Here is a 25,517-nt window from a genome sequence, read left to right as displayed (position 1 = left end):
AAAACGTGTTCAAATATGTCTCTTTATCTAGAATTGAGTAGTGCTCTGTCTGTTTCTTGTTCTCAGCCAAAGAAGATTGGAATGTCAGGATCACAAAGCTAAGAAAGCAAGTAGAAGAGATATTTAATATGAAATTTGGTAAGTGAAATGTTAAATTAACTCTTTTATAAAGCTGCTGTGTTTTAAAACTGGTCTGTAAAAGGTGTTTTCAATTCTACTGTACTTAAGACATCAGAAATGTGCTGGGATGTATGGAGGTGTTGACTTCTCTCACGTACTGCCCACTGACCCATCCCAATAACTTACACTGATGACTCTGTGACAACATCCCAGCCCTTAGTTTTTCCAGCTGTATGATGGAGAGGATAAGCACGCAGAAAGCTTTTGGATGTAAGAAGTTGCCAGAAGAAAATATTAGGCACAAATAAATAAGAGCTTAAATAAGAGATGTTATCTGTGGCACAGTGGAGAAAGGCTTCATTTGTGAATATTCTACATAAGATAATAGAAAATCAGGGTACACATTTCTCTTGGTTAGGCGGTTGTCTTTGTTACCCCTGAGCAGAACAACTTCTGGAAGCCAAGCTTCTTAAAATCACTGGAGTCAGAATACCTCCCATTCAAGTGTACAAACTATTGTTAATGTTCATTTGCAGCTTCAGCTCTGGGGCTTTCAGAGGCAGTGAAAGTTCCCTATCCTGTATTTGAATCAAACCCTGAGTACTTGTATGTGGAAGGCTTGCCAGAAGGAATTCCCTTCCGGAGTCCCACGTGGTTTGGGATTCCACGCCTGGAAAGAATTGTCCGCGGGAGCAACAAGATCAAATTTGTTGTTAAGAAGTAAGTTGGTAATTCAGTTACTTTCCCTCCTGATTTTGAAGTTGCTTAATTTTCTTCTCGGAAAACTAAGGGTTTAAATTCCAGCTAAGTGCTGTTTCCATGAAGCAGGAGATTTTTCATCTAAATTGATGTCATGAAAGCGTGCGACTTCCTTAGGAAATCTAAATGCACAGTTTGTGTTTTGTGCATCGTGGATCTAGGGGAAAAAAATGGCACTGTACCTGGAAGCTTCATTTTGTTTTTCTTTCCTCATTTGTTTGTTTATTAGAGCAGAACGTGTAGCTTTCTTTTCTGGCTTTTTCTCCTTATGGATGGAGAGTCACAAATGCTTCTGGCAGAACCTTACTGTGGAAAGGGAATGTTACATACATCTGAATCTGACAGAATTCCGTGAAATTTGGGATATTTTTCTGTATTATTTTCCTTGCATATGGAATTGAATTGTATTCTGTTCAATTTTTAGGCCTGAGCTTGTCGCCTCCTATTTGCCATCAAGACTGGCTAGTCAATTAAACACTAAAGGTAAATAGTTAAGTATTATGTGCTGCTGTAGATTCATAAGCATTTGCTTTCTGCATCCTTAGCAGACAGAGATCTTTATGGTAGGAAAACACGGTGTTGCAAACAAAGTCATTACTGAAGGTGAACTAGCAGGGTAGCCTCTGAATCTACTAGTATTAAGAAAAATTGCTTGAATGTAAGTATATTTCTCTTTTTTTTTTTTCCTTTACTTAAGACTATTCCAGTAGAGAATATACTGTTTACCCAAGTTCTACAGCTTTTATTTTGCTGCTGCCTGGATTGTTCCGTTTTTACAGTGTAAGCTGTACTTAGTGCAGATACAGGTTAGTCTGTTAGAACTTTCAAAATGTAGTTTAGTTTTCTTGCTAGCAGTGCAAGCTACACAGCGTAGAGTGTTTGTGCATTACAGCTTATAATATCTTGATTTCTAGCAGCAAATCCAAAGAGTTCGAAGAGGTTACAAAGTCCTGCAAGCAATTTACAGGTTCCAGAGATAGAAGTTACTGTTGAAGAAGGTAAGGAAGAAATACAATAAAATATTCTTACACGTTCCTGCTCTATTCTTGTAATTGTTTTACCCTGTTCTTTTAAGTTTTCATTTTGTGGAATTGATTTCTGTCTGCACCTTGTGTAACAAACCCAGTATCATTTCGGGGCTGCGGATACGTTTCAGTATAGAAGATCTTATTTTTCATTTCTGAATAATACTGGATTCTGTGCCATGATGGTTATGTAAAATGTGTGAGTTTGACAGTTTGCTTGAGCCTTTTATTCCAAGCAGAGATGTGGGAACTGATGTAGTCCTGAGCAGAGCAATGACAGATGTGAGCAATTGTCAAATGCTTAATTACGATCCTGGAAGAAGGTCTGAAAGCTTTTTAATTCCAGTCTTGATTCAGAAGTTAATCTTTCTCTGGTGATCAAGCTGGATGTGTTGTTCTTCTGTATGAAGCATGCTTCTGCTCTCTGCACGTATACAAGTAACGTCTTTCTTTACAGGTCCTAATAAAGCACAAACAGCAGATGTTCAAACCAATTCTCAAACCAATGGGTCCAGTCTGAGTTTCAAGCCAAGAGGAAGAGATTTTTCTTTTGGTAAATATTATGGGAATTAGCATGAATACATTCCATTCATATTGGTGTTGAAAAATCTGGTGGTTTCATATCAGAGAGATTTTGAATTCATTCACAAACTTCTTGTTTTCACATACACTCAGTTCTCAGTCATGAGTAGTAATATGCATCAGAGAAACCCTGGATGATGTTTGAAGAATGCTCTTCAAATGCATTACAGGTCCATTAAGATCTTATTAACCTTCGGAATTAAACCCTTGAGACTTGTGCTGCTCTGTCATGTCACACTGCTGCAGACTATTGATGGATTTGCTCTCTGGTGCACAGTGCCATGGAGTGCTTTGGCAGAGCTGAGGTCTTATGTTGTGCATAAGCTTAATAAGCCCTCCGTGAACCTGAAGCGTTGAGCCTCTCTGTGCAGATGTATGTGAGTGGTACGTAAGAGAGGGGCAGATCTGCACTATGGTTAGTAAGCCATGCTCTAACAGAGCTGATTTTGGAGATCTCTGTGTTGGACCTCTCCAGTGCTACCAATTCCATAGAACCAGTATAGTTGAGGCAAGCCTGGAAGTGACACAGTTGGGCATGTGTCACTGAATGCATAAGAGCTTTCTGCTACTATTTGACAGCTGGCTCAGATGAGTAATTTCTTGCCTGATATTGTAAATTTGGATCACTCTTGCATTAATTTCAATTTCACTGCACTTGCTGTATGTAGTAACAGTGTTTTTTCAAAGCCTTAGCAAAGTGAGGATCCGCATGGCTTTAGGTTTAGGCTGCAGCAGAACGTTTCAGGCCCATTTGCAGAATGAAAGCCATTTTGTTCTTTCTAATGTCACAGTAAATTGGTTATCAAGCATAATAACTTATTAGGCGGCTTTAAAAATATTCTTCAAGGATTAATTCACTGTGTGAGCGTTGATTTAATCGTTCCCATTTTCTCCTGACAGAGGCGTGGAATGCCAAAATCACTGATCTGAAGCAGAAAGTTGAGAATCTTTTTAATGAAAAATGTGGTAAGTTCGTTGATTCCTTATCACTGAGACGCCTTTCTAATGAACACCCTGTTAGACGTACAACAGATATGTTCACACATTTCTTCCCAAGGTCCTACGCTCCTTGCATGCTGTAGGCATTCTCTCACTTGAGTTCATTCTCACATAGGGTAATTGCAGTTCTGTGTCACGTTTCCTCTCATTATTTCGGTTTGGAAATGGAGAAGTTGTGGTTTGATTACTGCTTCTTTAATGACCCAGAGAAATGGTGATTCCACATCCTGCCACTCCTGTTAAGCGTTTCTCACTCGGGTTATGAATGGGAGTTCATATGACTGGAGCCTCTGCATGATAATGTATGTTCTAGAGAGTCACGTGCCCAATCAATTCCCACTGTTTCTTCTGAAGTCATTGTAAGAATCTGAGTAGATACACAGACATACATACATATCCATACTGAACCATCTCCTCCAATAATTGGAGCGAGACAGTCATTACTCCTGCAAGTGCAGTTTTTGGAACAAGAACACCAGTGTCATCTGCCATTGGTGCAAACACAGAGACAAACGTGTTGTGTATAACGAAGTGAAGTACAACTAATAGCCTTGCATGCACCTAAGCCAGTCATAAGCTGTCTAATGTTTTCAACTGCTAATTACAGTCTGGTTCACTGCATGGAGATATGTTGGGTTGGTGATTGTTTCTCTTCTTGCCTACTCATAGCCATCACCAAGAAAAGCAAAGCCTGCTGCTTCCACTTAGCCTAGTGTGTATGTGTCAGCTGTGCTAACCTGTTTGTGTCCGAGGCGTTCTCCTTTCTAGCTGGTGGATTATTGGCTCTGTTGTGTTTCAGGGGAAGCACTGGGGCTGAGTGAGCCAGTGAAGGTACCGTTTGCGTTGTTCGAATCCTTCCCAGAGGTTTTCTATGTGGAAGGCCTACCAGATGGAGTGCCCTTCCGACGACCTTCTACCTTTGGAATTCCGAGGCTAGAGAAGATTCTGAGAAACAAATCTAAGATAAAATTCGTTATTAAAAAGTAAGAATCTAACACGTCCCTGGTAATCCAGTCCTTCAGAAATGAATTGTACACTGAAGAATAAACTCTGTGATGCTGAGTTGCTGAATGACTCTCTCACCTGTCTAAAATACACACTGGGATATCTTTGTAGATGAGAAAATGATTAGAAAGCTCTTGTGGAGGTAGAGTGAGATGTAGTCGTTTTCTTCTGCTCTGGAGGACTGACGACCTGTTTAGGGCTGAAGAACAAATCCAGGTTCCTTAGCCCATTTCAGTGTCTGTATCACTTGTTTTTTTCCTTCCAGTACCTGAAGGAGCCTACAGGAAGGCTGGGGAGGGACTTTTTATAAGGGCAGGTAGCGACAGGATAAAGACCAATGATTTTAAACTGAAAGAGGGTAGCTTCAGACTAGATATTAGGAAGGAATTCTTTACTGAGGGTGGTGAGGCAGTGGAACAGGTTGTCCAGAGAGGTTGTGGATGCCCCCTCCCTGGAATCATTCAAGGCCAGGCTGGGTGGGGGTGTCCCTGCCGATAGCAGGGGGTTGGAACAAGGTGATCTTAGAGGTCCCTTCTAACCCAAATTATTCTATGTAGTTCCTATTGCATGGGGCACTTATGAGTTAGCCAGAGCAAAAACTTACTAGCAGTACTGAAGGCTGAAAAATGGTGTTGCAAGAATTGGTTTTACTTATTTAGCATGGGTTCAGATAGCCACGTGCCAGTGTGGAAACAAGCAAGGGAAGTGTGGAAGTCTCTGTCTGGCCTAGAGGATTATGGCATTTAAGATATCAATGCATTATAGCATTTAAGATAACAGGTAGTTCCTGTCTTTTGAAAAATAACCACTGGAATACGGCATCGTCTTTAATGTTGCTGAAATAAATGTGATTGCATTGTTGCACATAAATGTTTAATCTCTCTGCAGGCCTGAGATGTTTGAGGCGGCGGTGAAGGAGAGTTCTGCTAAAAGTCCCCAGAGTGAGTTTTGCAACTGCTTAATGCCCTAGATAAGTCTGTTTCAAGGATTGAATGCAAATAAGGAATGCTGCTCGGTGTTGATGAATGCCTGAAAGATTCACTCCATGTTGTGGTTGGTAGTTTGGTCTTAAGATGTAGGGAAGTTGTTATCCAAGCTGAATTTGAGGTCCAGCCTGAAGTCCTGTGCCACTGGCCTGCATGCATAGAAGCTCTCTCTACTTTCCAAACTATTCGGAATATAGCTTTAGCAAGGGTGTATGAACACTCTGTTATCCACAATAAAATACTCATGTCTGATAGAGACATGCCTTTCATCAAAATACAAGTGATGTACAATCCATAGAAGTAATTCAGATCTTAGGTTAATTGCTGCTGATACGTAGCTCATTTAAAATGGGGAGTTCTCCATGGCTGGTGTGCAGATAGCTGGTAGAAAATTATGTCAGCTGAGGCAGATCATGGATTAAATGTTTTGAGTCACTGTTAACTTGTATTCTGAGTCTGGACTGTGTGGCTCAAAGTACAACTGCAGGGCAATTATTCTGTGAATGCGTTTTGGAAACGAGATTCAGTGCGCTTTGAAAGCTTTGCAAATCTCTGCTGTTGTGCCAGATTTCCTTTATATCTGACATTCAAGATGCGTGTTTCTCCACAGCTGTTTTTTAAATGAACTCTCTTACTTTCAGGAAAAAATAATCCATCTAATACAGCCAATACAGCAAGCACCACAGCAAATACAGTAGTGAACACAGCAGCAGGAGTTGAAGATCTTAACATCATTCAAGTAACTTTGCTAGGTGTGCATAATCTGATTTCACTTTGTACTCCTTGCATTGCAGTCTTCACAGTATTTGTTTCATCTGATATTTTCTTACAAGCTGGACAGTTGACAGAAACACAAGTACAGTCAAGAAAAGGCAACATTTAGCATCTTGTTTTTCCATGTTAAATGTTTTCTGACTTCTATGAATATGAGTATCTATTTGGTGATGAGTCTGGAATATTCTCGATCCAGCCCTCAAGTTGAGAATTATCCTTATTTTTCCTTTTTTTTTTTTTATCTCTTTGAATAAATTAAATACTGGTTGCCAGCTTTCTTGACAACTTCAGGAGATCTGATCTTGGATTTAACTGATTAAACTGAACAGCCATGCAGGCTGAACTGTTTGCTCTTGAACAACACTGACTGCTTTCTCAAGCATGTGTTACATTCATTAGAAAGGAGCTCCATTGCATGCTATGGCTGTTGATTGAATCTCACTTTGCTTTTGTGTTTCCCCCACCATTATAAGTACTGTAAGCAAATGAATGCAGTTTGTGTTTTCGGATGAAGCTTACAAAGCCACCTGTAGGAAGGAGATCTTATGTTGTTCATGTAAATACAATTCTGTGGTACTGTCAAGAGTAGCAACAAAGGCAATGTGTGTTTCCAAACCTCAGGGAAAAAAAAGCCTGCTTAATTCTCATGCTTTTCTAACAATTTATTTCAGAGGATGAAAGTGAAAGACTTTCAAAGGTAGAGAAGGCCAGACAACTGAGAGAGCAAGTGAATGATCTCTTCAGCAGGAAATTTGGTGAGTGCTTCTTACTCCCCTTTCGACAGTGAGAATGGAAATAATGCTCCTGTGGATGTTACTGAATGATCATTTCTGATGTATATCATCACTGAAATGAAATGAACACATTTGAGAATTGTATATGAAAGTTGTGCTCTGACTTCCAGAATCTTTGATAGTGCAAGTAGGTTGTTGGGTATTTTGAACAAGTCTCAGCAGGACACGTAGCTTTATGTTCTCCCACATCCTATTTCTTTTGTGTATACATGAACAGAATATTTATTTTGCTTGGAAACCATGATTCATCTTACAGCTCCATAGTCTCAAGCAATTTGTACTTGAAATTAGAGTAACTTTCAAAATATAACTTCCAGCTTTCTTTATTTTACTGTGCAATTGCACTGTACAACTATAATCACCCGAGTTTCTTTATCTGAAATTCCTTTGCTGGTGCCTTGTTGAAATATTTTTTTTGTGGGTGTTGGAGGAAATGCTTTATTTTCCTTCACTTTGTTACTTCCTCAGCCTATTTTTTAGAAGAAAGGGAATCTGGGCTCTTTATGTGGGAGCTGTCAGAGCGGGCTTTTAAACTAATGATCTTGCAGCAACATCCATGAGTGCAATCCAGAACACCCACTTCTAACACTAATGATTTAATCCTCAAGTAGATTTTCGTTTACAGATGTGATAGAAAGCTGGTATTTGCATTTAGTTTCTTAATTAACTGTGTTTTCTTTCTTCAGTGTGATCGTAAATATGCGAACTTGAAAACAAACATGACCTCTCTCATTCAGGTGAAGCCATCGGTATGAATTTCCCTGTGAAAGTCCCATACAGAAAAATCACAATCAACCCCGGCTGCGTGGTGGTGGATGGGATGCCTCCTGGAGTGTCATTTAAAGCTCCCAGTTACCTGGAGATCAGCTCCATGAGGAAGATTTTGGAATCATCGGAGTTCATCAAATTTACTGTCATCCGGTATGGAGCTGCATGGAGCAGATTGTATGAGTGTGAGGACAGCCCTGTAGCTTGTATAAATTCGTGTTGCAAGAAGAGGAGTCGCAGTGCCTCTTTCAGTAGTGGAAGATGGGGCTCTTTGGGTTAGCAGTGTGTCAGATCAAATGAAGCCCTGACGTTGGTAGCAATGTGACAAAGGTTGTATTATTAATCTTAAGGCAGGCTGTCTTCTGAGATGCTGTCTTACTCATTTTATGTGCTGCAGTGCTGTGGGCTCTGCTGTCCTGTTTATAAAATCAAGCCTGGAGACAGTTCCCTGCTCCAGAACTTGTTGACAGTAGATGGTATGTTTGTGCTTGTGTTATTCCTGATGGTTTTGAAATTTGTATCAAAATTCTTGTGTGGAGGTAAATTTTTTTGATGTTTTTTCTAGTATTTTAAAACATAATATTTACAATTGCAGTGTAAGTTAGTTTTTGTGTATGTGTATATGCACACACACATCTGTACGAAGTGTATTTGTGTGCATGCAGCAGAATAGGTGAGATACTGAATCACACTCAGGAGGACTTCAGGAACTGAAAACAAATATTAAAGTTGTTGTAACTCGTGAAATGACAGTCTGCTCCAAAGGTATCTGAAAGCTTTGTTCTCTATGGAGAGAGAGACACTGTTTAAATAGAACTTAAAGGTGTCTAAATTCTCAACCCTTGACCATTAAGCACCCAGGAGGTGCTATGATGGAACCTCCTGTTTTGTTCCGCTTTCTGTTAGCAGTTGGTAGCAGAGCTCACAGCTTTTAGGTGAGGATGCCTCAAGAGGGAGGTCCCACACAGTGCTTCAGATTCAGCATGGTGTGTTCTTTCTGTTTGTTTTTTTTTACAGACCATTTCCAGGACTTGTGATGAACAACCGTAAGTAATTTCTGTGACACTGATAGCAAATGTAATTTTGTAACTTACCAGGATCAGTTCTCTCCATGTTGACTTTGTGGAATGCGAAATGAACACGAGAGCAGTGTGATCAGTGCCTAAAATTAGCATTAGCTTTGATAAGAAAATGCAAGACACTCATTTTGTATTTTTCAGCTGCAGGGTCCCAAAGAGATTTAGGACCCTGAGTGAGCAACACACTGTCATGGCAGTGTCTGTATTTTCAGTTTGAATCCATCACAGTAGCAGCTAATTAGCAGGAGTTAAGTTAATAAACAACTTTAGAGCAGCTGCAGCACCGTGTCCCAATAAGAAGTCCTGCATTCTGCTGAAGCTATAACAATTGAGAGAGGCAGAATGCAATTATGAGTGTGTTGCATTGCATGTTACTCCAAATTTGGTTTGAAAAAGCAAGTCTTAGTATTTCCAGTTGCTTATAATAATTGTGGCCTTATTTTTTAACATCTTATTTAAAGAAAAAGCAAGCAGCAAAACACTGTTGTTACAAGTGACCCTTGTGTTGTATTCTTTCAGAGCCAATGTGGCCAAATAACCTGCTGTCAGTAGTTTGGCCTTACTCAGCCTTAGCATCCCAGTACTCATCCATTTGCATCAAGCCACAAGTACAGTATTCTGTACTGAGGTCTGAATGGCAAGGACAGAGTGTTCTCAGGAAGGTTTGTAGTTGGGAGCTCATAGCGAGCTGCTTAGCAATCCTGGGCAGGAGATCCCTTGTATGAGGAGCACTTCAGGCAGATGAACGTTGATGATGTTGCCAGAGGATTGAATTAGAAATGAAAGAATCTATTAAACTGTTGGCTCTCCAGCATAGTTTTCAGTGTTTGTTGGGACTGATGCTGGCAAACCGAAGAAGGACAGCGGATGTGGGATCATCTGCCATTACCAGAGCAGGAAGTTGGTCACTGAATGTGTGACTTTCCTTCAGTATCTGTGTCACTTAATTATGATCAGAAAGAACTGACATTGATATTGGAGTGAATTATTGTTAGTCTCTGAGCCTACTTGTAGATATGGAACATTCCTGCTCTGGGGAACATATGAGAAATTACTAGGAAATTGTAGGTGCTTGCAGGCAAGACGGAATGCTTTTTTCTGAAGCAAAAAATAGTGAACTGTGGCTCAAATAGTGACCTTGTAATGCAACAAGTTTCAGGATTTGCAGATAGCAGAGATAAAATTGCCCTTGTGTTACACATGGGACCGGTTCTGTTGTAAAGTTAATGATGATCATGTCTGATCTTAGAGCTAATGGAGAAAACTGAAGCAGAAGCAGCACCAGCAGCAGCAGCAGCACCCACAGTACCAGGTGAGGCAGTGTGACACGTGTCCTTGCAGAAGGGGTGGGATATGGAGTTCTAGATGCTATTGGCACATGATGTCAGTAATCATGCCCTGGGGATGCACTGCTTAGGATGAGCTGTTTGATTTTGACAGATGCTATGCAATGATGATGTTTATAGCCATTAAATATTAACGCGTTAATAGAAAGAAGCACTGCTTCCTTCAAGCGATGTCATTGGCATGTTCCTTAACTTGATTTTTGCAGATGATGAGTGAGCTGAAAGGAAGGATCAGTAGAGGCAATATATAAAGGCAATTCCCTGTCTGTTTAATGATGTCTGCTTAACTCAGAGTGTGTGTCTGTGCCAGATCGATGTTCAGCCAAGTTAAGTTTGCCTGCAAAATGTGTAAGAACCCAGAAAAGGGTCTGGATGGAATTTCTGTCCACTAAACCGCACCGAAAGCCCTGTTAGATTGTATCTGGACTGCACTCACAGGACCCTTCTTAATCTGAGTGGAGAATTTTGTTCAGTGCTGGGAGTTGCTGAACTAAATGCAGTTGAACAACTTCCTTTTGACCCAGTATTTCATGAATTCTCACATGCCTTTCAGAAGTGTGTATCTCAAGTTGCCAATAGTCTTCTGCTGTTGACTGAACACACTGTCACTCAGAGAAACAGAGAGAAAACGTTTAATAAGCATTTCAAGAGTAAGGGGCACTTCTGTGGTAACAGGAAGGGATGTGTTTTCCCCCCTGCTTCTGTTGGGAAGGGGTGGCAAGGAGAAAAAGGTCTGTTTCTGTTGGGTGAACTCTGTCCTTAACTCACCTGCACTGTTAAAAAGGTTCTGTGGCTTTCCCAACAGCTCTCAGTCTCTGAGCCATCCACACAGATTGTAGAAAAGGCGTTATGGAAATAAAATGTGATTTTTGCCCTCTGCTCTACAGCTTCCCCCTCTCCACCAAACTATACATGCTCACCACTGAGAACAGAGGTATCCAGGAGTGGTGTGATGTGTATTTGAAATCCAGACATATTGAAGTGGTTTGAATTAAGCTGATGCAAATCTGATATGTTCTGTGCAGGAATGCATTGTTTTGCTGGAGCTCAGTGATGTGTGCACAGTGACCCACACACTGAGGAGAATGTTAATGTAATACAATGAATGTTTGGATGCTTTTTATATTTTGCTATGAAGTCAATAGCAAGCTACAGATCTTTGTCTCAGAAATATTTATGTGATTCTAAGAGGGGAAAAAGTGGACTCTTTTTTTCTTCTTATTTCAGAGAAAACTTAATTTTCCTAGCTTTTGCTAAGACACTCACCTGTTTCGTACCCTGGAAATGACATGCATATACATTTGACTTTTTTTTTCATTTAAGAGCCAGCTGAACCCAGGCAAACAGAGGTATCTTCAGGAGGTGAGTGTTTGTCTTCAGCTGTATCAACAAATACTTGAAAGTCATAAAATCACAGAATGCCTGGGTTGCAAAGGAGCACAGTGCTCATCCAGTTCCAACCCCCTGCTGTGTGCAGGTCACCAACCAGCAGCCCAGGCTGCCCAGAGCCACATCCAGCCTGGCCTTGAATGCCTGCAGGGATGGGGCATCCACAGCCTCCTTGGGCAGCCTGTTCCAGTGCCTCACCACCCTCTGTGGAAAAACTCCCTCCTAAAGTCATTTTGAACAAAGCTGCATCTTTTTAAAAAGACACGTCAATCTAAACAACAAAAAGAGGCATTTGTTGGTTCCCAGGACATCTGTTTTAATATTGTGCTGCATCACGTGGAAGATGCTCTGCAGCAAAAGTTATTATTCAGATAATTGTACAAAAGAGTTTTACGAATTGCTGTTTTTGGTGGGTGAGTCATGACTATATATAGGCTTAGAGGGATTGCTCACATCCTGAGTTATCTATCTGAGCATCTAATTATTCCACGCAGTCATTTTGACAATTTATGCAAATGAACGATTGCCATCATCAGGGAATTTGAATGCAGTATTGGCCTGGGTTTACTCTCAGGGTTTGTTGAGGGGAGTTGTGAAGCTCTGGAAGAAAAAGAAGTGTGGAGAGCAGTGCTGCCACATGGCCAGCAGCACTGGGGTGGACGTGGCTGTGCATCACTGCTTTGCATCTTAGAGCTCACAACTTGAGTTTGTTCTCTAGTCCTGCTTGGACACTCTGAAAGAGAGAGCTGCAAACTGCAGCACTTCTGTTCTTCTGTGTCCTTTCCTGGGGAGATGTCCTTTCTAATTTCCATCGCTCGTGGTTTCTGAAAGCTGAAACATCAAATGTCTTTGTGCTGCCAAAACGGTGTGGGATCACTGAAGCTGTTAGTTGGAGTGGGACAGTTCCTGAATCTTTAAAGGGGAGTCTTTTAAAGTGATTCTTTTGAAGAAATAGACAAATGTGTTTTTGAGTTTGTCATCCAAAGCTGCAGTCGGGTCCAGCTATCAGAGAAATGATGTTGAGGAAAGGTGTGTTGCTGCTGAAGTGCACACAGTCCCATCAGAACTAAGCTGGGAGGGATGAAGCATCATGTGCTGAGACAGCCTCGCTTTGCTGTGATGAATTACTCTAGCCCTGAACCTTGCAAACAGCTTCAGTAAAAAACCAATTTCCTTTCAACATCATACTCTCTGTTTATAAAAAGAACAAAATCAGGCTCCAGGACATACAGGCAGTGCTATAAAGACATGAGATTGCTTTGATTTACCTCCCAGCATCCCTGTGAACAAGAAGAGCAAAGATTTTCCAATGAAGTCTCTTGGAAGTGAAAAATATTTATGAAAAGTTGATGAATGCTTTAGCCAACAAGATCAGATTTCTCTCTTTTTTTTTTTTTTTTTTTAAACATCTAATAATGCCTTCCTGTGTGATGCTGTGCATTGGAGAAGAAAAATTAGCTAAGGTCAAAATTTATTTTGCATGGATTGAAATATAACAATGCAGAAATGGTCTGTGTGTGGTTGGGGAGAGCAGGGGTCTTACAGATGGAAATAAAGTCTGAGAAATGCCCAGTGCTGTGAAAACAAGCTTGTGCAATGAATGTTAACTTGTTAACCAGAAGGCATGACTTGAGCACAAGGGCGTGTGGTCAGATGTTGTTTGCTGGCTTTGGAAGACTTTCAGTTCATTCATTTGTTCACTGCATTTGTCCTTTTTCAACAGATGTTACAGAAACAGAAGAAAGTTGTCAAATAAAGCAAGAACCAGAGCCAACGTGGTAGAGCTCATCCCTGCTGCGGTGAGAGAACGTTGTGGTTCTTGGAGTTAGTACATGTGGAGGAGTAAGCCCTGGTCAAGGAATAATGCTTTCACAGTGCAGGGTGGGGAGGAGAGGGCGAAGATTGGATGCCAGAAGGTGCCAGTCCTTCACTTGACTTGGAATTGTTTTGTCTTAGTTCTCTTCTGTGTAGAATGCTTTCACTACCTTGCCAGAATACAACGTAAAGTGTACTGTGTTCAGATTTGTGAGGGAGTCATTCCAAGGGAGATCTGGGCTGTATCACAGCTTGTGGATAAAAATAGGTGATGGTAATTACGTACCTCAGAGGGAAATCATGTTTGTGAAGAGCTCTGACATGGTTGGTGAAAGAGCCCTCTGTCAGTGCAGCACAAACACTGACTGATGGAGAACATGATGTGGCCTAACTGATGTCATGCATCTGTTGTTGGTAGTTCTAACACTCACATGAAGGCTGTGTATGTATGAGCATCCCAGCTGATGGGCTTCACCTGGAGAATGTAGGTTTGTTCTCTTGCTGACTCTCTTCCACTTTCCTTGGGATATGAAACAAGCTTTGTGGGCACCCAGGCACAAATTAGCCCTGTGAAGCACTCCCAGCACATCTCAAGGCTCTGACAAAAGGATAAAAGTCACACAGAGAAGTGGCAGAACCCACTGCTTGGTGCATGTTACGATCTGTCAGCACCAGGGCTAAGCTATTGTGAGCTGCAGTCCTTTGGGAGCGAGGCTGGAGCCTCTTGCAGACAGCATTTGTGTAATTCTGTAACATCTGCTCCATCCCTGTGTGGCAGTGGCATGGTGCAGGCCTTGCTCCAGAGCTGCAGTGGTCCTTGTGTTCTTTGTAAAGGACTAGCTAAAGAATGTGTATTAAAGCAAATATTCCATCAAATTGATATAGGAAGCACTCGTGCACACATGTAATCCCACTGATGAAGAGCAGTGCTCACCTTCCATGTGGTCTTTAATTCTGGGCCTGAAGAACTCAAAGCAGCGCAGCCCACAAGTATTTGTAGCACGTCATAGATCAGCAGTGAAACTAACTCACTTTCATTTTACTTCTGTCTAGCCAGAAGCACCCAGAGCTGAGAAGAGCTTGCCAGGACTGTGCTGAGCTGTGTGATGTAACTATGAGAGAAGTACCTTCTGTACAAACCCTTTTGTACTTTGAGATAGAAATGTCTACTTTTTCAGCAGTTCTGTGAATTGACTTAATGTGAAGAATGACTGCAGGTTTGGAATGGCTGGTTTTGCTCTGGAATATATGATAAGGACTGAATTTGTTGCAGCAATACTGGGGAGATGATAAGGATTCAAACGAACGGGGACTTAACAGAGGCCATCTACATTTCCCAATGAAGCTGAATTCCACTGTGCCTGAATATATCTCAGCTTCTGTAATGAAGAAACAGTGCAAGTAGCTCAGTTTGTTAATTTCACTTTGGAGAAAACAGATCACTGATTTTTTTTGTGGTTCTTACTCCTTTCATGGCTGATTGGTCGATGGTATGTGTATATTTGCACTAATTTTTCCTACATCTGCCACAACTCATCTGTTTCTCATAAATAAAAGGTAAACTGGTTCACTTGACTGTTAGTATGCACTAATGAGATGGGCAGTATATCAGTTTGTGGACTAGGAACCCTTTTAAATTTAATCCTTTTATAGTTTGCTCCATTAATTGAAAGTAATAAGTGCATGTTTTATCAGAGTATCACGTGGGATTTGTATGATGGGTCTGCTCTGGCAGCCCTAATTTAGGCCAAACGGAGTGAGTTTTTCTCCTGCAGGCTGTGGGTAATGCCCTGCTGTTCATCCAGAGCTACCTACAGAATCCTGCATCACAAGCTGCTGTAAGCCCTCATGTCTCAGAACTTAAATCTCCCATAGTCCTGTTTATGCCCCACATCATGTGAGAGTCTCATGTATTCATTTCTTGAAGCTTCACAACCCGTGAGAGTTGTAAAATTCTGGCTCCAGGAGGTTGGGATGACTGCGTTATGCACAAATGCTCGACCTTATTCCCTCATTAAGAAATAAAGATATTTCTGATGGTTTTTTGTGACTGTCCATATATGTTCACATAGCAGTAACTCTGTAGGCAGCTAGAATATGCTACAGCGTAGATACTACAGTGAAGAACCGAGTTCCTGTTCCACCCTTTGGACAAGGAAAGCAGCTCTGAGTGGTGCATCTGCAAGGACAATTTTGAAGACCTGTGTGCAGTTGGCTGTGGTGTCTGTCCCGAGGAACATCGACAGGAGGAACTCTGCAGACAGGTTCCAAGCAGCACATGCTGTGGGTGTAAGGCAGGGAGAGGGCTGTAGCTCATGTGCTGGCACGATTGCTCCATGTAGGTCTAAGTGCTCCTGCTTTATGATGTCTGGAGGCATTGTAAGTATCTGGCTGTCATTGTGGTGGCAGTGGGGGCAGGGATAGCTCTGTGCTGAGCCGTTTTGAAAGTGCTGACAGCAGGTGATGGATGCAGTGCTGCCCTGTGTCAGCCCCACAGCAGTGAGCCCAATGGATTTTTTTACCTGGTGACTCAGTGATGTGGGCACTCTCCCAGCTCATAGCCATGACATATTTCACTTCAGTGGACCTCTGTAGATAAGTTGTAACAGAATGACAGCCAGTTTCACAATTGCTGCCAGACGTTTTTAGGGTGGGGAAATGAAGTTAACACAGCTTTTCATGCATTTTCAGCTTCCCTTTTTGAGAAAGCAGAAGGGAGGGCCATCCCTCCTTCACTATCATTGCCCTTGGGGCAGCACTCCTTGCCTTGTCTGCCCAGCAGGGCTCTGTGCTGCTCATATGGAGTTGGTGCTAACATGAGTTGAGCGGGGCATTATAATGAAGGAACTGTAAAAATAGTTCAGGCTGCTGCCTGGCGCGGATGTCCTGGAAGTGCATCGCACCCTGGGCATATGAGAGCTTGGAAAAGTGAAGTGAAAACTGATGATGGTGGTTTTACGGGAAATGCTGAAGGCTGGGATTGGGTCCATCCCTATGGCAGATCTCATTAGTGTTGGGGTGCACATCAGCAGTGCTCTGTCGATTCTTTCTGATGGCTCTTTTGATGGTCTCGGGCATTTTGAGTGATAAGCAGTAGGGATAAATTAAACTGTCAAAGTAATTGCACTGATATTTATACCTTCCAAATACCAATTTTATATTGAAAATGATCTATGTATATAGTAGGCAGCAGACTTTTAAGGTGTTGACCATGTATGAAAATCTGATTCATTTCTGAACTAGTAATACGTAAGGTGTTCCACTCTTTGGGCACTGAGGGATAATGCCTTAAAAAGCCTTGGCTGTACTGATAAATGAGGAAATAAATACAATTGTAACACCTTACCAGAGCTCTGAATGTTTTCTTTCTTCCAGCAGAGAATGCCTGGGGTTGATGAAGTGCCAGAGGAGCATCTGTCAGAACACAGCCTGTCCTGCTCCGTGAGCTGGTTCTGCTCTCCTTAAGAGCAGTTTGGTTACAGGCAGTGTAGGACACCCTCAGGTCGGCACCCCCATCTCACTGCAGCAGTGACTGGGTGTCATGGGAGGTCCAGCACAGTCCTTTGGTGCTGGCTGTGGGTGCAGTGCCATACAGAAGGAGGCGCTCCATTCTCCTGAGGAGCTTCACACATCCAGTGCTTCCCCTTCGGTGCCCTTCTTGACCATACAAACCCCATCAGCTGAAGCCGTGCTTCCCCTAGAAGAGGTGTGCAGTGCTGAGGAGCATTGCTGCTGCTGGCATTTGAAGCCAGTGGGAATTCTCAGCATCGCTCAGGCATCAGGTGCTGCCTTCAGGTGCCAGCTTTGTTTTCCATACACATGAATCCTCTGATGAACTCCATAAATCAGCTTTATGTCTCAGCTGGGTCGTTACTCTTCCAAGAATTTTCTTCTGAAATGACTTTTCTTCCTATCTAGGAATTGTGGGGCAATTAGTGGGAGCACTAATCAGTGCATCATACCGAGCAGCACGCTGAGTTATGCCTTGCATTGCATTATAGACTAACCTGGTGCCAGCAGTAAGACCTAAAACCTCCATTTCACTTCTCACATTACAGGAAGAAAAATGAGGAAATAGAAAGAAACATGTGCACTATTTCCAGCAATGCACTGTCTGTAACTCAGGTTTAAATTTAGTACAACCCTAATTAAGAAATGAGCTTTCATAAAAACGTTTCTGCATATATAACAGCAATCTGGCTATTAGCAGAATGCAAACAGCTCTAGGTGGATTTTTTTTAAATGTATGATTTGTTGCTCAATGTTCACTCACTTATAGGGAAGTCCCCACCTTAAAGTCAAAAAGAAACATTTGTTTGACCCATATGTGTTACCTCAGCAGCTGCAGCATCCCATGCCTGGGGTCGGGGGTAAAGCTGCTGGGTTTCATCTCTTCGATGCAGCCGGAGCAAACCCTGCCTGGCTCAGGGCCACCGGTGGAGGTGATGAGATCCTTGGTGGCAGCTTTTTGGGGATGCTGCAGGTGATGGGAAGAAAATGGTGATGCAAAGGCAGGGCCCAGCCTGTTTGCAACCTGTCCCCCCTGCTTCCCCAGGGGGATGGTGCCGCTGTCCCTGGGCTCAGGGGCAGGCTGGGTGCTTCCAGAAGGAGTGAGTACAGACTCCTGCTCCCATTGCCTTTGTCAATGCGCTTGTCCTGCCTGCAAAATGAGCACTGTAGCTCCTGTGCCATCCCAGGGCAGTGTCACCTGGCTGCTGGGGCTGGAGGCTGCGCTGTCTCCAGCGAGGGTTGGACTGGGGCTGGGCTGCAGCAGGAAATGCTGGTTCAATACAAGCCACAGAGGGTGAACAGTTACAGACGTGATTGCAGCACAGCTTCCGTTTTCCTGGGGCTTTTAACTGAAACAGTGCAAGGCGAAGGCAGACGGGAGCAGAGCACAGGGAGGCAGCAGCACAGAGTGGGAGCAGCTATGGGGGATGCCTTCATCCGGCACATCGAGCTGCTGGGCTATGAGAAGAGGTTCTTCCCCAGCCAACACTATGTAAGTGCACAGCCAGCAGTGGAGGGCAAAAGCCTTGCCAATGTATTTCTTGAGATAGCAGTGATGAAGCGTTTAAGAGCGTCCCTTTGTGGAGCTGGGGGTCATGGGAATGGCATGGGCTGGAAGCAGCCAGAGGATGAAACCCCACTGGGGTTTGGGGTCCCGGCCACGTGCTGAGCTGCAGCACTCTGCTCTGCCCCGCAGGTCTACATGTTCCTGGTGAAGTGGAATGACCTCTCTGAAAAGCTCATCTACCGCCGGTTCACCGAGATTTACATGTTCCATGTGAGCAGACCCAGGGAGACACCACCCCCCATCCAGGGTCGGGCAGGGAGGCAAAAGCAGACAGCAGGTTTGAGCTGGAACTGCCCCCAAATAAACCTGGCTCAAAGGAGGCTCTTGGGTCCCTATGTTTACATCTCCTTTGCTTCGGGAATGGGAGCCCGGTGTCCTCAGGGAGGTTTCTCCTGGTGTTAGGTTGCAGTCTGCAGCTGGGAGGGATGAGCTGTGGGTGTTGTGGAAGGGTCCCTGTGCTGTTCTCACAGCCCTGCTCGGCCCTGCTCCATAGAAAGCACTGAAGGAGATGTTCCCCATCGAGTCTGGAGACATCAATGCGGAGAACCGGATCATCCCACACTTACCAGGTAAGAGGCAGAAGCCTGGGGGCTGGACCAGAAATCACAGCCGCTTGGAAAATCGCCCCAAACTGCTCTGCCCCTGTGCAGATATTGGCTGCCATCTCTGTTCCTGCTTTTGGGGCTGGAAATCAAAACCCCAGCAGGGTCTGTCTGGTGCTGGGTGCCCTGGGGATGCATCCCAGAGCATCAGCTTCAGTCCTGGGTGGGTGTAAAGGAGAAGGTGTGCTGAGCAGCTGCAGCTGAACACAGCCCTCCTTTGGTGACACCATCCACAGGATGGCTTTGGTGCTTTTGTGATGATAGAGAAAGGTATAAGGGGAAGCAATGCAATGTATATTTAAGGAGAACGGTATAAACTGATGGCAAAGAGCTGACGCTTTGTACCTAACTAAGCAAGGTGCAGCTCAGGAAAAATCCCCCTTACATTTAATTTCCTTCCTCAAACAAGGCAGGGAGGGAGAAGTAGCTGTGGGCTCTGACTCCTCAAGGAAGCTCTCTGCAGTGCACAGCAGGATGGGTGTTTTTCTGCTTTCTGCTATTCCAAGCTGCCAGGAGTGTCCTCTTCTGAGCACGAGGCTGCCCAGCACAGCACGCTGCTGTGTTTGGAGAACTGAAAGCACTAGGAGTGGGACAGCTGTGGGGTGTCATTCACGTGTGTGCCCAGTGTGGGGTTCAGTGCTGTGCCATGGGTTGGAGCTGCAAGTGGGGTTTGCTGGGAAGGAGAGATGTCCGTGTGTCTCCATGGTCCTCTGAGCCAGTCCTGGTGCTCTGGAGGCAGCGAGCCTCATTACAGCTGGGCACGGCCTGAGCACAGCTGTGGGAGTTATTCTGTAACCAAAACAGGGTTCAATGGGGTTTTCCTAGGGCTTGTGCAAGGGCTGTGGGCTGCAGGGATGAGCTCAGCTGTGCAAGTTCTGCACTTGCTCACTGGCACCAAAGCCGCTCGTTTTCAGGTGCAGAGCAGCCTGCTCGAGCAAGATGTAAATCCATGGCTTTCTGTCTGCTTTTTCTGACTCCTTTCCCTTCTCCCCCAGCCCCCAAGTGGTTTGATGGGCAGCGCTCAACGCAGAGCAGGCAGGGCACGCTGGCTGAGTACTGCTACACGCTGGTCAACCTGCCCCACAAGATCTCCCGCTGCCTGCACGTGGTCAGCTTCTTCGAGGTCCGGCCCGATGACATGAACCCCGTCACAGACAGCCAGTGAGTGCAGCAGGGCCAGTTCTTCACCTCTGTGGTGCAACGCCAATTAATCACGCAATAATTAGCTCTTGGGACCTAGCTAATGCACCACTTTGCTCCATGTAGGATCAGGAAGCCCGAGGTGTTCCTCCTGCCCAAGGATGCAAAGAAAAACGCCAGCGGTGAGAGGCCTGGGGGGGCTGCATGGGGCTGCATCCTGCCACGGCAAAATGCACAGGGAGAGGGGCAGTGTGGGTGGATGGGGCTGAGCAGGGGCAGGCTGCCCCATGGCAGGGGCTGTGGCTCACAGCAGAGGGCAAAAGCAGCCCTGCTGCTGTGTGAAAACCTCATCCTGCGGGAAAAAGAGTCTGGGATGTAACTGTTGAGTCCTAGAAGGTGCTGAGGCTTTGCGTTAGGCTGTACTGGGGTTGCTTTTAATGTGGCTGAAGTAGGGTATTTCTGTGCGAGGAGGGAACGTCTCTCTTTTCTCCCACAGACATCACAGGCCCCATCGTCCTGCAGACGTACCGAGCCATCGCCGACTACGAGAAGAGCTCCAAGCCTGAGATGGCTCTAAAAGCTGGGGATGCCGTGGACGTCGTGGAGAAGAGTGAGACTGGTAGGTGTCCATGCTGCTGTGGGCCAGCCCTGTTCCTGGCCACCATCTCAGCAGGGGTGGGGACAGCCTTTGTGCCTTACACCCAAACACTGTGTCCCTATGGTGTCACTTACCACAATAAAGGTTGTGAGGGGCTGCTGATGGAAAGGCCCAGCGCCAAACTTGTCAGCGCTTCCCGATTCACATGGAGCCCTGTGACGGTCGGTTCTGGTCGGGGTGTGGGGTTGTGAGGCAATCCTAGAAAACCCTGCAGCCTCCTCATGTGCCTCAGCCTGGAACGGTTCCTGCCCAAGAGGAAGCAGCATGAAGTGGCCGGGCTCCCCAGTTACACCACCACAAAAACAAAGAACAGCCCCAGTGCCCTTTCGGATGTGTCATAGGGGATGTCATGGGAACTCCTGAACACGGGATGGGGAACACGGCTGCTGCTGGCCGCTCCTGCAGCCTCCACGCTGTCCCTGCTCTTGCCCACCCTGCTCTCCTTGCAGGTTGGTGGTTTTGCCAGTTAAAGAACAAGCGGGGCTGGGTGCCAGCTGCCTACCTGGAGCCGATGGATGGTCCTGATGAATCAGAGGAGCAGGAGCCCAACTATGCTGGTAAAACACTCAGAAAACCACAGCGTTCCCAAGAGCATCACCCCTCTGCAGGACAGTTCATTGCAAGGCAGGACCTCTGGGCACGGGGATAACGCTGTAGGAGCAGCACAGGCTTTCCATTGCACTGAGCTCCTGCACTCCCCTTATTGCCCTGCTGTCCCGCCTCCCTGTTGTGCCAAGCAGGAGGGGTCCTGCAGCTTCCTGCTCATTGCTATCAGGGCTTCGTCTTTGTGGTTTTCAAAACACTCTTGCCACTCTATCAGCACAGCACTTCCTTGTTCCTCATTTAATCACCCAAATTATAAACACGCTTTTCAGCCTAGATAAATGTCCTTTCACTATTTGCACTCACCAGCTTTTTCCTGCAGAGGTGCTGGGTGGACGTGGTGCAGCTATTGCACCAGCAGAGCTCAGCCCAGTCTTGGAGACCTGGAACACTCTGGGTTTGCCTAAAATTGCAGGTTGATGCTCTGGTGCTTCCTCTGCTCAGTGAAGGAGAGGCTGAGCCCCATTGCTGGGGGTGATGTCCCAGTTGTGTGTGTGCAGGTGAGCTGTACATGGTGCAGAAAAGCTACACGGCTGTGGAGGAGGACGAGCTGACACTCAAGGAGGGTGACACCATCGAGGTGATCCACAAGCTGCTTGATGGCTGGTGGGTCGTCAGGTGAGAAACACCACGAAAGCAGGCAATGGGATGGACCCGAGGTTCTCCACATCAGGGCCGTGACATCTGTGCATCATTTGGTGCTGCTGCACAATGCTTTCTCTTGCAGGACTTCTAGTAGCCTTGTGGCTTTGCTAAGTGCAACCACCAAGGAGGCAGCAGATGGAAAAAAGTGCATCTGTTATTTTTCCTGCCTCTGAGTATTCTGGCACAGTTTGTTTGGTGAATCCTCAGCTTTCATCCCAGCCTTAGCTCACTCTGTAGTTTTGGACTTTCCCAGGGGAATCCCAGCTGCATTTGTGCTCTGGAGAACAAGCAGCGTTGCTTTGTGTTGCAGGAATGATGAAACCACAGGCTATTACCCCTCCATGTACCTGCAGAAATCTGGGGAGGTGAACACTCCCGAGAAAAGTGGGCTGAGGAACCACAACATTCCTCCCCGGAGGTAGGAAATGAGCTGAGGGAGGGAGGGAGGGAAGAGGGTGAAAGCTCTTCTTCGAGAGGGTGAAATGAAACTTTTGGGTGTGTGGTGTCCCCTGTTCACCCTGGCAATGCAGAGAGAGGAGAAAGGTGAGAAGAGCAGAGAGAACAGGAGCAGATCCTGCAGGACTGCAGCAGAGCCAGCCCAGATCAGGCAGGCGCATTTCTCCTTGTCCTTCTGCAGAGTTTCTTTTCTGGGCTAATCTCGTTTAATTTTCAAATTAGATTTTTTTTTTCTTTTTTTTTTTTTTTTCCCCTAAGTGCATCCACTGAATCTTTGAGAAGCGGGGAGAGATTTGACTAATCAGGGCTGCCAAATGGCCTAATCTGATGGGAGGATTTGAGCTAATGGAAGGGATTTTATTTTGATTAAAAAGATAAAAAGCAATAATAGCTCATTAATTCTGATGCAATGACAATGGCTAAAAAGGGCAGAGCTTGCCTGGATCTTTTCTTCCCCCACAAGAAAACAAGGCAGCCTTCTATAAAATCTCTCAAAATCCGGCTCTGCTGCAGCATGGGTTGATGGTGAGGCAGTGTAAAATGGTACAAATCCGCTTATTTGAGTGCACTGATGCTTACTGATACCCTTGGGGAGGACAGTGACCTGCCCCTGTGGCACTGCTGATGGCAGCGCACAGCAGAAGCAGGTGGGAACTGGCTGCTTACCAGGAATGGCCACAGCATGAATTCGGGCTCACAGCACTCCCACTGTGGTGAGGAAGAGCTTGGCTACAAAATGGGGCACGCGCTGAAACTAGGCAGGGGCTGAAGGCAAAGGACTGCAGGTGCCTGCAGCAGAGCAGGATGGTGCCGTGGGTGGTGGAAGCTGCCACTCTCATCCTGGTCGTGACAACAAAGCAATGGTTCTGTCTGCCTGCCTGGGGATTGCCCTGCATGCTGGGGCTTTCCCACAGCAGTGTGGCTCTGCATAGCTCAGAGCTCAGTCTTTCACTTCTCTCTGTGGTGTCTGCTGCGGGCACAGCATTGAGCAGACAGCTGCACAGGCACCTGTCCCAGGCTCTGCCCCCAGATCCCATACAGGGAAGCTCAGTGCTGCAGCCAGCATAGATACCATATCCATCCATCCACCCACCTGCAAGCAACGTTGTACATCTCTTCCAGGAGTTTCTTGAATTCTGGGGAAAACCTCGTGCCTCTCCTGCCCTTTTCGGCATTGTGTCTGATCTGCCTTGCCATCCCCACCTTCACTTTCCAGGCTTCAGGTTTCACCATCAGCACATGCTTCCAAAGCTTTGCTTCCTAACAGCAGTTCACCCCCAGGAGCTGGCAGTCACCTGCTGCCTTCTGTCAAGTGGAAATGAAAAGTGGGTAGGGGTGTTCAGGCAAGGTAGAGCAGGAAGCACAGTGTACAGAAGCAGGGCTGGGGATTCGAGGAGGGAAACTGTGTGAGTGAGAGCTGTGGTTATGGAAACGGAACATTTAATTTCTGACTTGCTGCAGATCCACCATCCGCAATGCAAAGAGTATCCACAACAAGGGACGGAAGCAGATCAGCCAGGAAACCTACAGGAGGAACAGCAAGAAGTACATGCAGAACCGGAGGAACATGAGGGGCAATTTGCAGAACAAGGACATAATCTGTAAGTCTCAGCAGGGTCCTTGACCTAGACATGGACTGAAGTCCTGCAGGACTGCTATTCTATGATTTTATGACATGGTTCATGCTCTCCAACACTGGTTGCTGGCAGCGTGGCATAAACAAATAGACTTGAGAATCTCTGTACCACTCTGAAAGATGTAGGGGGGAGGAGGAAGCAAGTCTTCTTTTCTCTCAAACCCTTTGCACTTTGTGGCCCCAGGCATGGGCTGCCCTTATAGGGCAGCGTGGCCTCCAGCTCTGCCCTTTCACAGGAAGACCTGGAGGAGCACATGGAGGTGTGGGGTTGTGCAGAGCTCTGACCCATCTCTACGTGTGTTTCATCCACAGCTGAGAAAAATGAGCAAGAAGAGAACAAGTCAAAGGCTCAGCCTGCGGTTCCTCCCCGGCCCAGCAAAGACCTCATCATGAACCGCTGCACAGAGAGTACCAGGAGGAAGATCATGTGAGGCTCTCAGCCTCCAAACCCTGCGAGCAGATGCTTTATCTCTTGTGCAGAGGGGGCACCGAGCCAGGCTGAGGGTCTGCGTGCCTCCCAGAGCAGCTGTGAGCCCAAGCTCAGTGTTAACCCCCCAGCACCAAGGTGCCCCAAGGAGCAGTGTGAGCACTTCCACCAGCACCTCTGGGCTGAGCCTTCCCACAGCCCAGGTTTCTCATCACTAGCAGGTTCGCTTTTATCCCTTATTTGTATTCTGAATGATTTTTTTCTTCTGGTTTTTAACAGTTACCAGCATTGCGCTGAGAGTGCAGCCAGGGCTTCAATCACTGTGAGAAAACCCTAAATAACGTGTACAAAAAGCAGCGTAGCATAAAGAGACACTTTATACGTGTATTTCAACGCTTTCACGCTGTGTGTGGACAACTGATCAATAAACAAGATATCTATGCTGAACCAATTTGGTTAAATAGTGAAAGCTCTCTGGTGAAAGCTTTCTTTGCTCCCTCTAGTGGGATACTGGGGCTGGAGGTGCAGGTGTGAGGAGTGAGCTGAGCCTCGGGCGGCCATGAGGTGAAGCGGCCATGAGGTGAAGTTGCTTGAGGGGAAGCGGCCATGAGGTGAGGAGGCCTTGAAGTGAGGTGGCCATGAGGAGGCGGCTATGATGTGAGGAGGCCATGAGGCTAAGCTGCTCCAGATGGTGGTGGGGTGTGAGATGGGGGCAGGGTATCTCAAAGGGCTGCAGGGCTCCGCATGGCCGTTCCTGCCCCTTCGCAGCCTGAGTGCTGCCACGTCAGGTGGCCCTTGGCCGTCACAGAGCGACCCAGCATGGTGGGGGATG

General features: G+C 45.6%; 2 protein-coding genes across 8 annotated transcripts in view; both read left to right on the top strand.

Moving 5' to 3' along the window:
- Positions 1-16,786, top strand: part of GTF2I (general transcription factor IIi) — a 51,789-nt gene extending 35,003 nt beyond the window's left edge. For 3 of the 7 annotated variants that reach the window (XM_042879512.1, XM_042879507.1, XM_042879508.1), the window contains 15 exons: positions 67-138; positions 657-840; positions 1,304-1,362; positions 1,794-1,877; positions 2,362-2,457; positions 3,387-3,452; positions 4,285-4,468; positions 5,379-5,431; positions 6,118-6,228; positions 6,922-7,005; positions 7,782-7,965; positions 8,830-8,858; positions 11,561-11,599; positions 13,350-13,425; positions 14,495-16,786. In XM_042879512.1, coding sequence (XP_042735446.1) covers positions 67-138; positions 657-840; positions 1,304-1,362; positions 1,794-1,877; positions 2,362-2,457; positions 3,387-3,452; positions 4,285-4,468; positions 5,379-5,431; positions 6,118-6,228; positions 6,922-7,005; positions 7,782-7,965; positions 8,830-8,858; positions 11,561-11,599; positions 13,350-13,408 — 1,304 coding nt within the window. In that variant the 3' untranslated portion in view covers positions 13,409-13,425; positions 14,495-16,786. Of the gene's footprint in view, positions 1-66; positions 139-656; positions 841-1,303; positions 1,363-1,793; positions 1,878-2,361; positions 2,458-3,386; positions 3,453-4,284; positions 4,469-5,378; positions 5,432-6,117; positions 6,229-6,921; positions 7,006-7,781; positions 7,966-8,829; positions 8,859-10,140; positions 10,204-11,560; positions 11,600-13,349; positions 13,426-14,494 lie in introns of all 7 variants that reach the window. The other 4 variants (XM_042879513.1, XM_042879510.1, XM_042879509.1 and 1 more) reach the window with 4 other exon arrangements.
- Positions 16,787-18,281: 1,495 nt separating this feature from the next.
- On the top strand, positions 18,282-25,146 carry NCF1 (neutrophil cytosolic factor 1). Its single transcript, XM_042879733.1, has 11 exons — positions 18,282-18,443; positions 18,648-18,728; positions 19,012-19,087; positions 20,116-20,281; positions 20,387-20,442; positions 20,757-20,879; positions 21,368-21,475; positions 22,022-22,139; positions 22,477-22,584; positions 24,084-24,223; positions 24,571-25,146. Exons 1-11 carry the CDS (start codon positions 18,372-18,374, stop codon positions 24,687-24,689), a joined length of 1,167 nt encoding a protein of 388 aa, XP_042735667.1. The 5' UTR covers positions 18,282-18,371; the 3' UTR covers positions 24,690-25,146.
- The last annotated feature ends 371 nt before the right edge of the window (positions 25,147-25,517 follow it).

The sequence above is a fragment of the Lagopus leucura genome, unplaced genomic scaffold (assembly GCF_019238085.1).
Source record: "Lagopus leucura isolate 7727_CA_CO unplaced genomic scaffold, USGS_WTPT01 Super-Scaffold_100024, whole genome shotgun sequence".
Lineage (NCBI taxonomy): Eukaryota > Metazoa > Chordata > Aves > Galliformes > Phasianidae > Lagopus > Lagopus leucura.
This window is presented reverse-complemented; position numbering and strand designations above follow the sequence as displayed.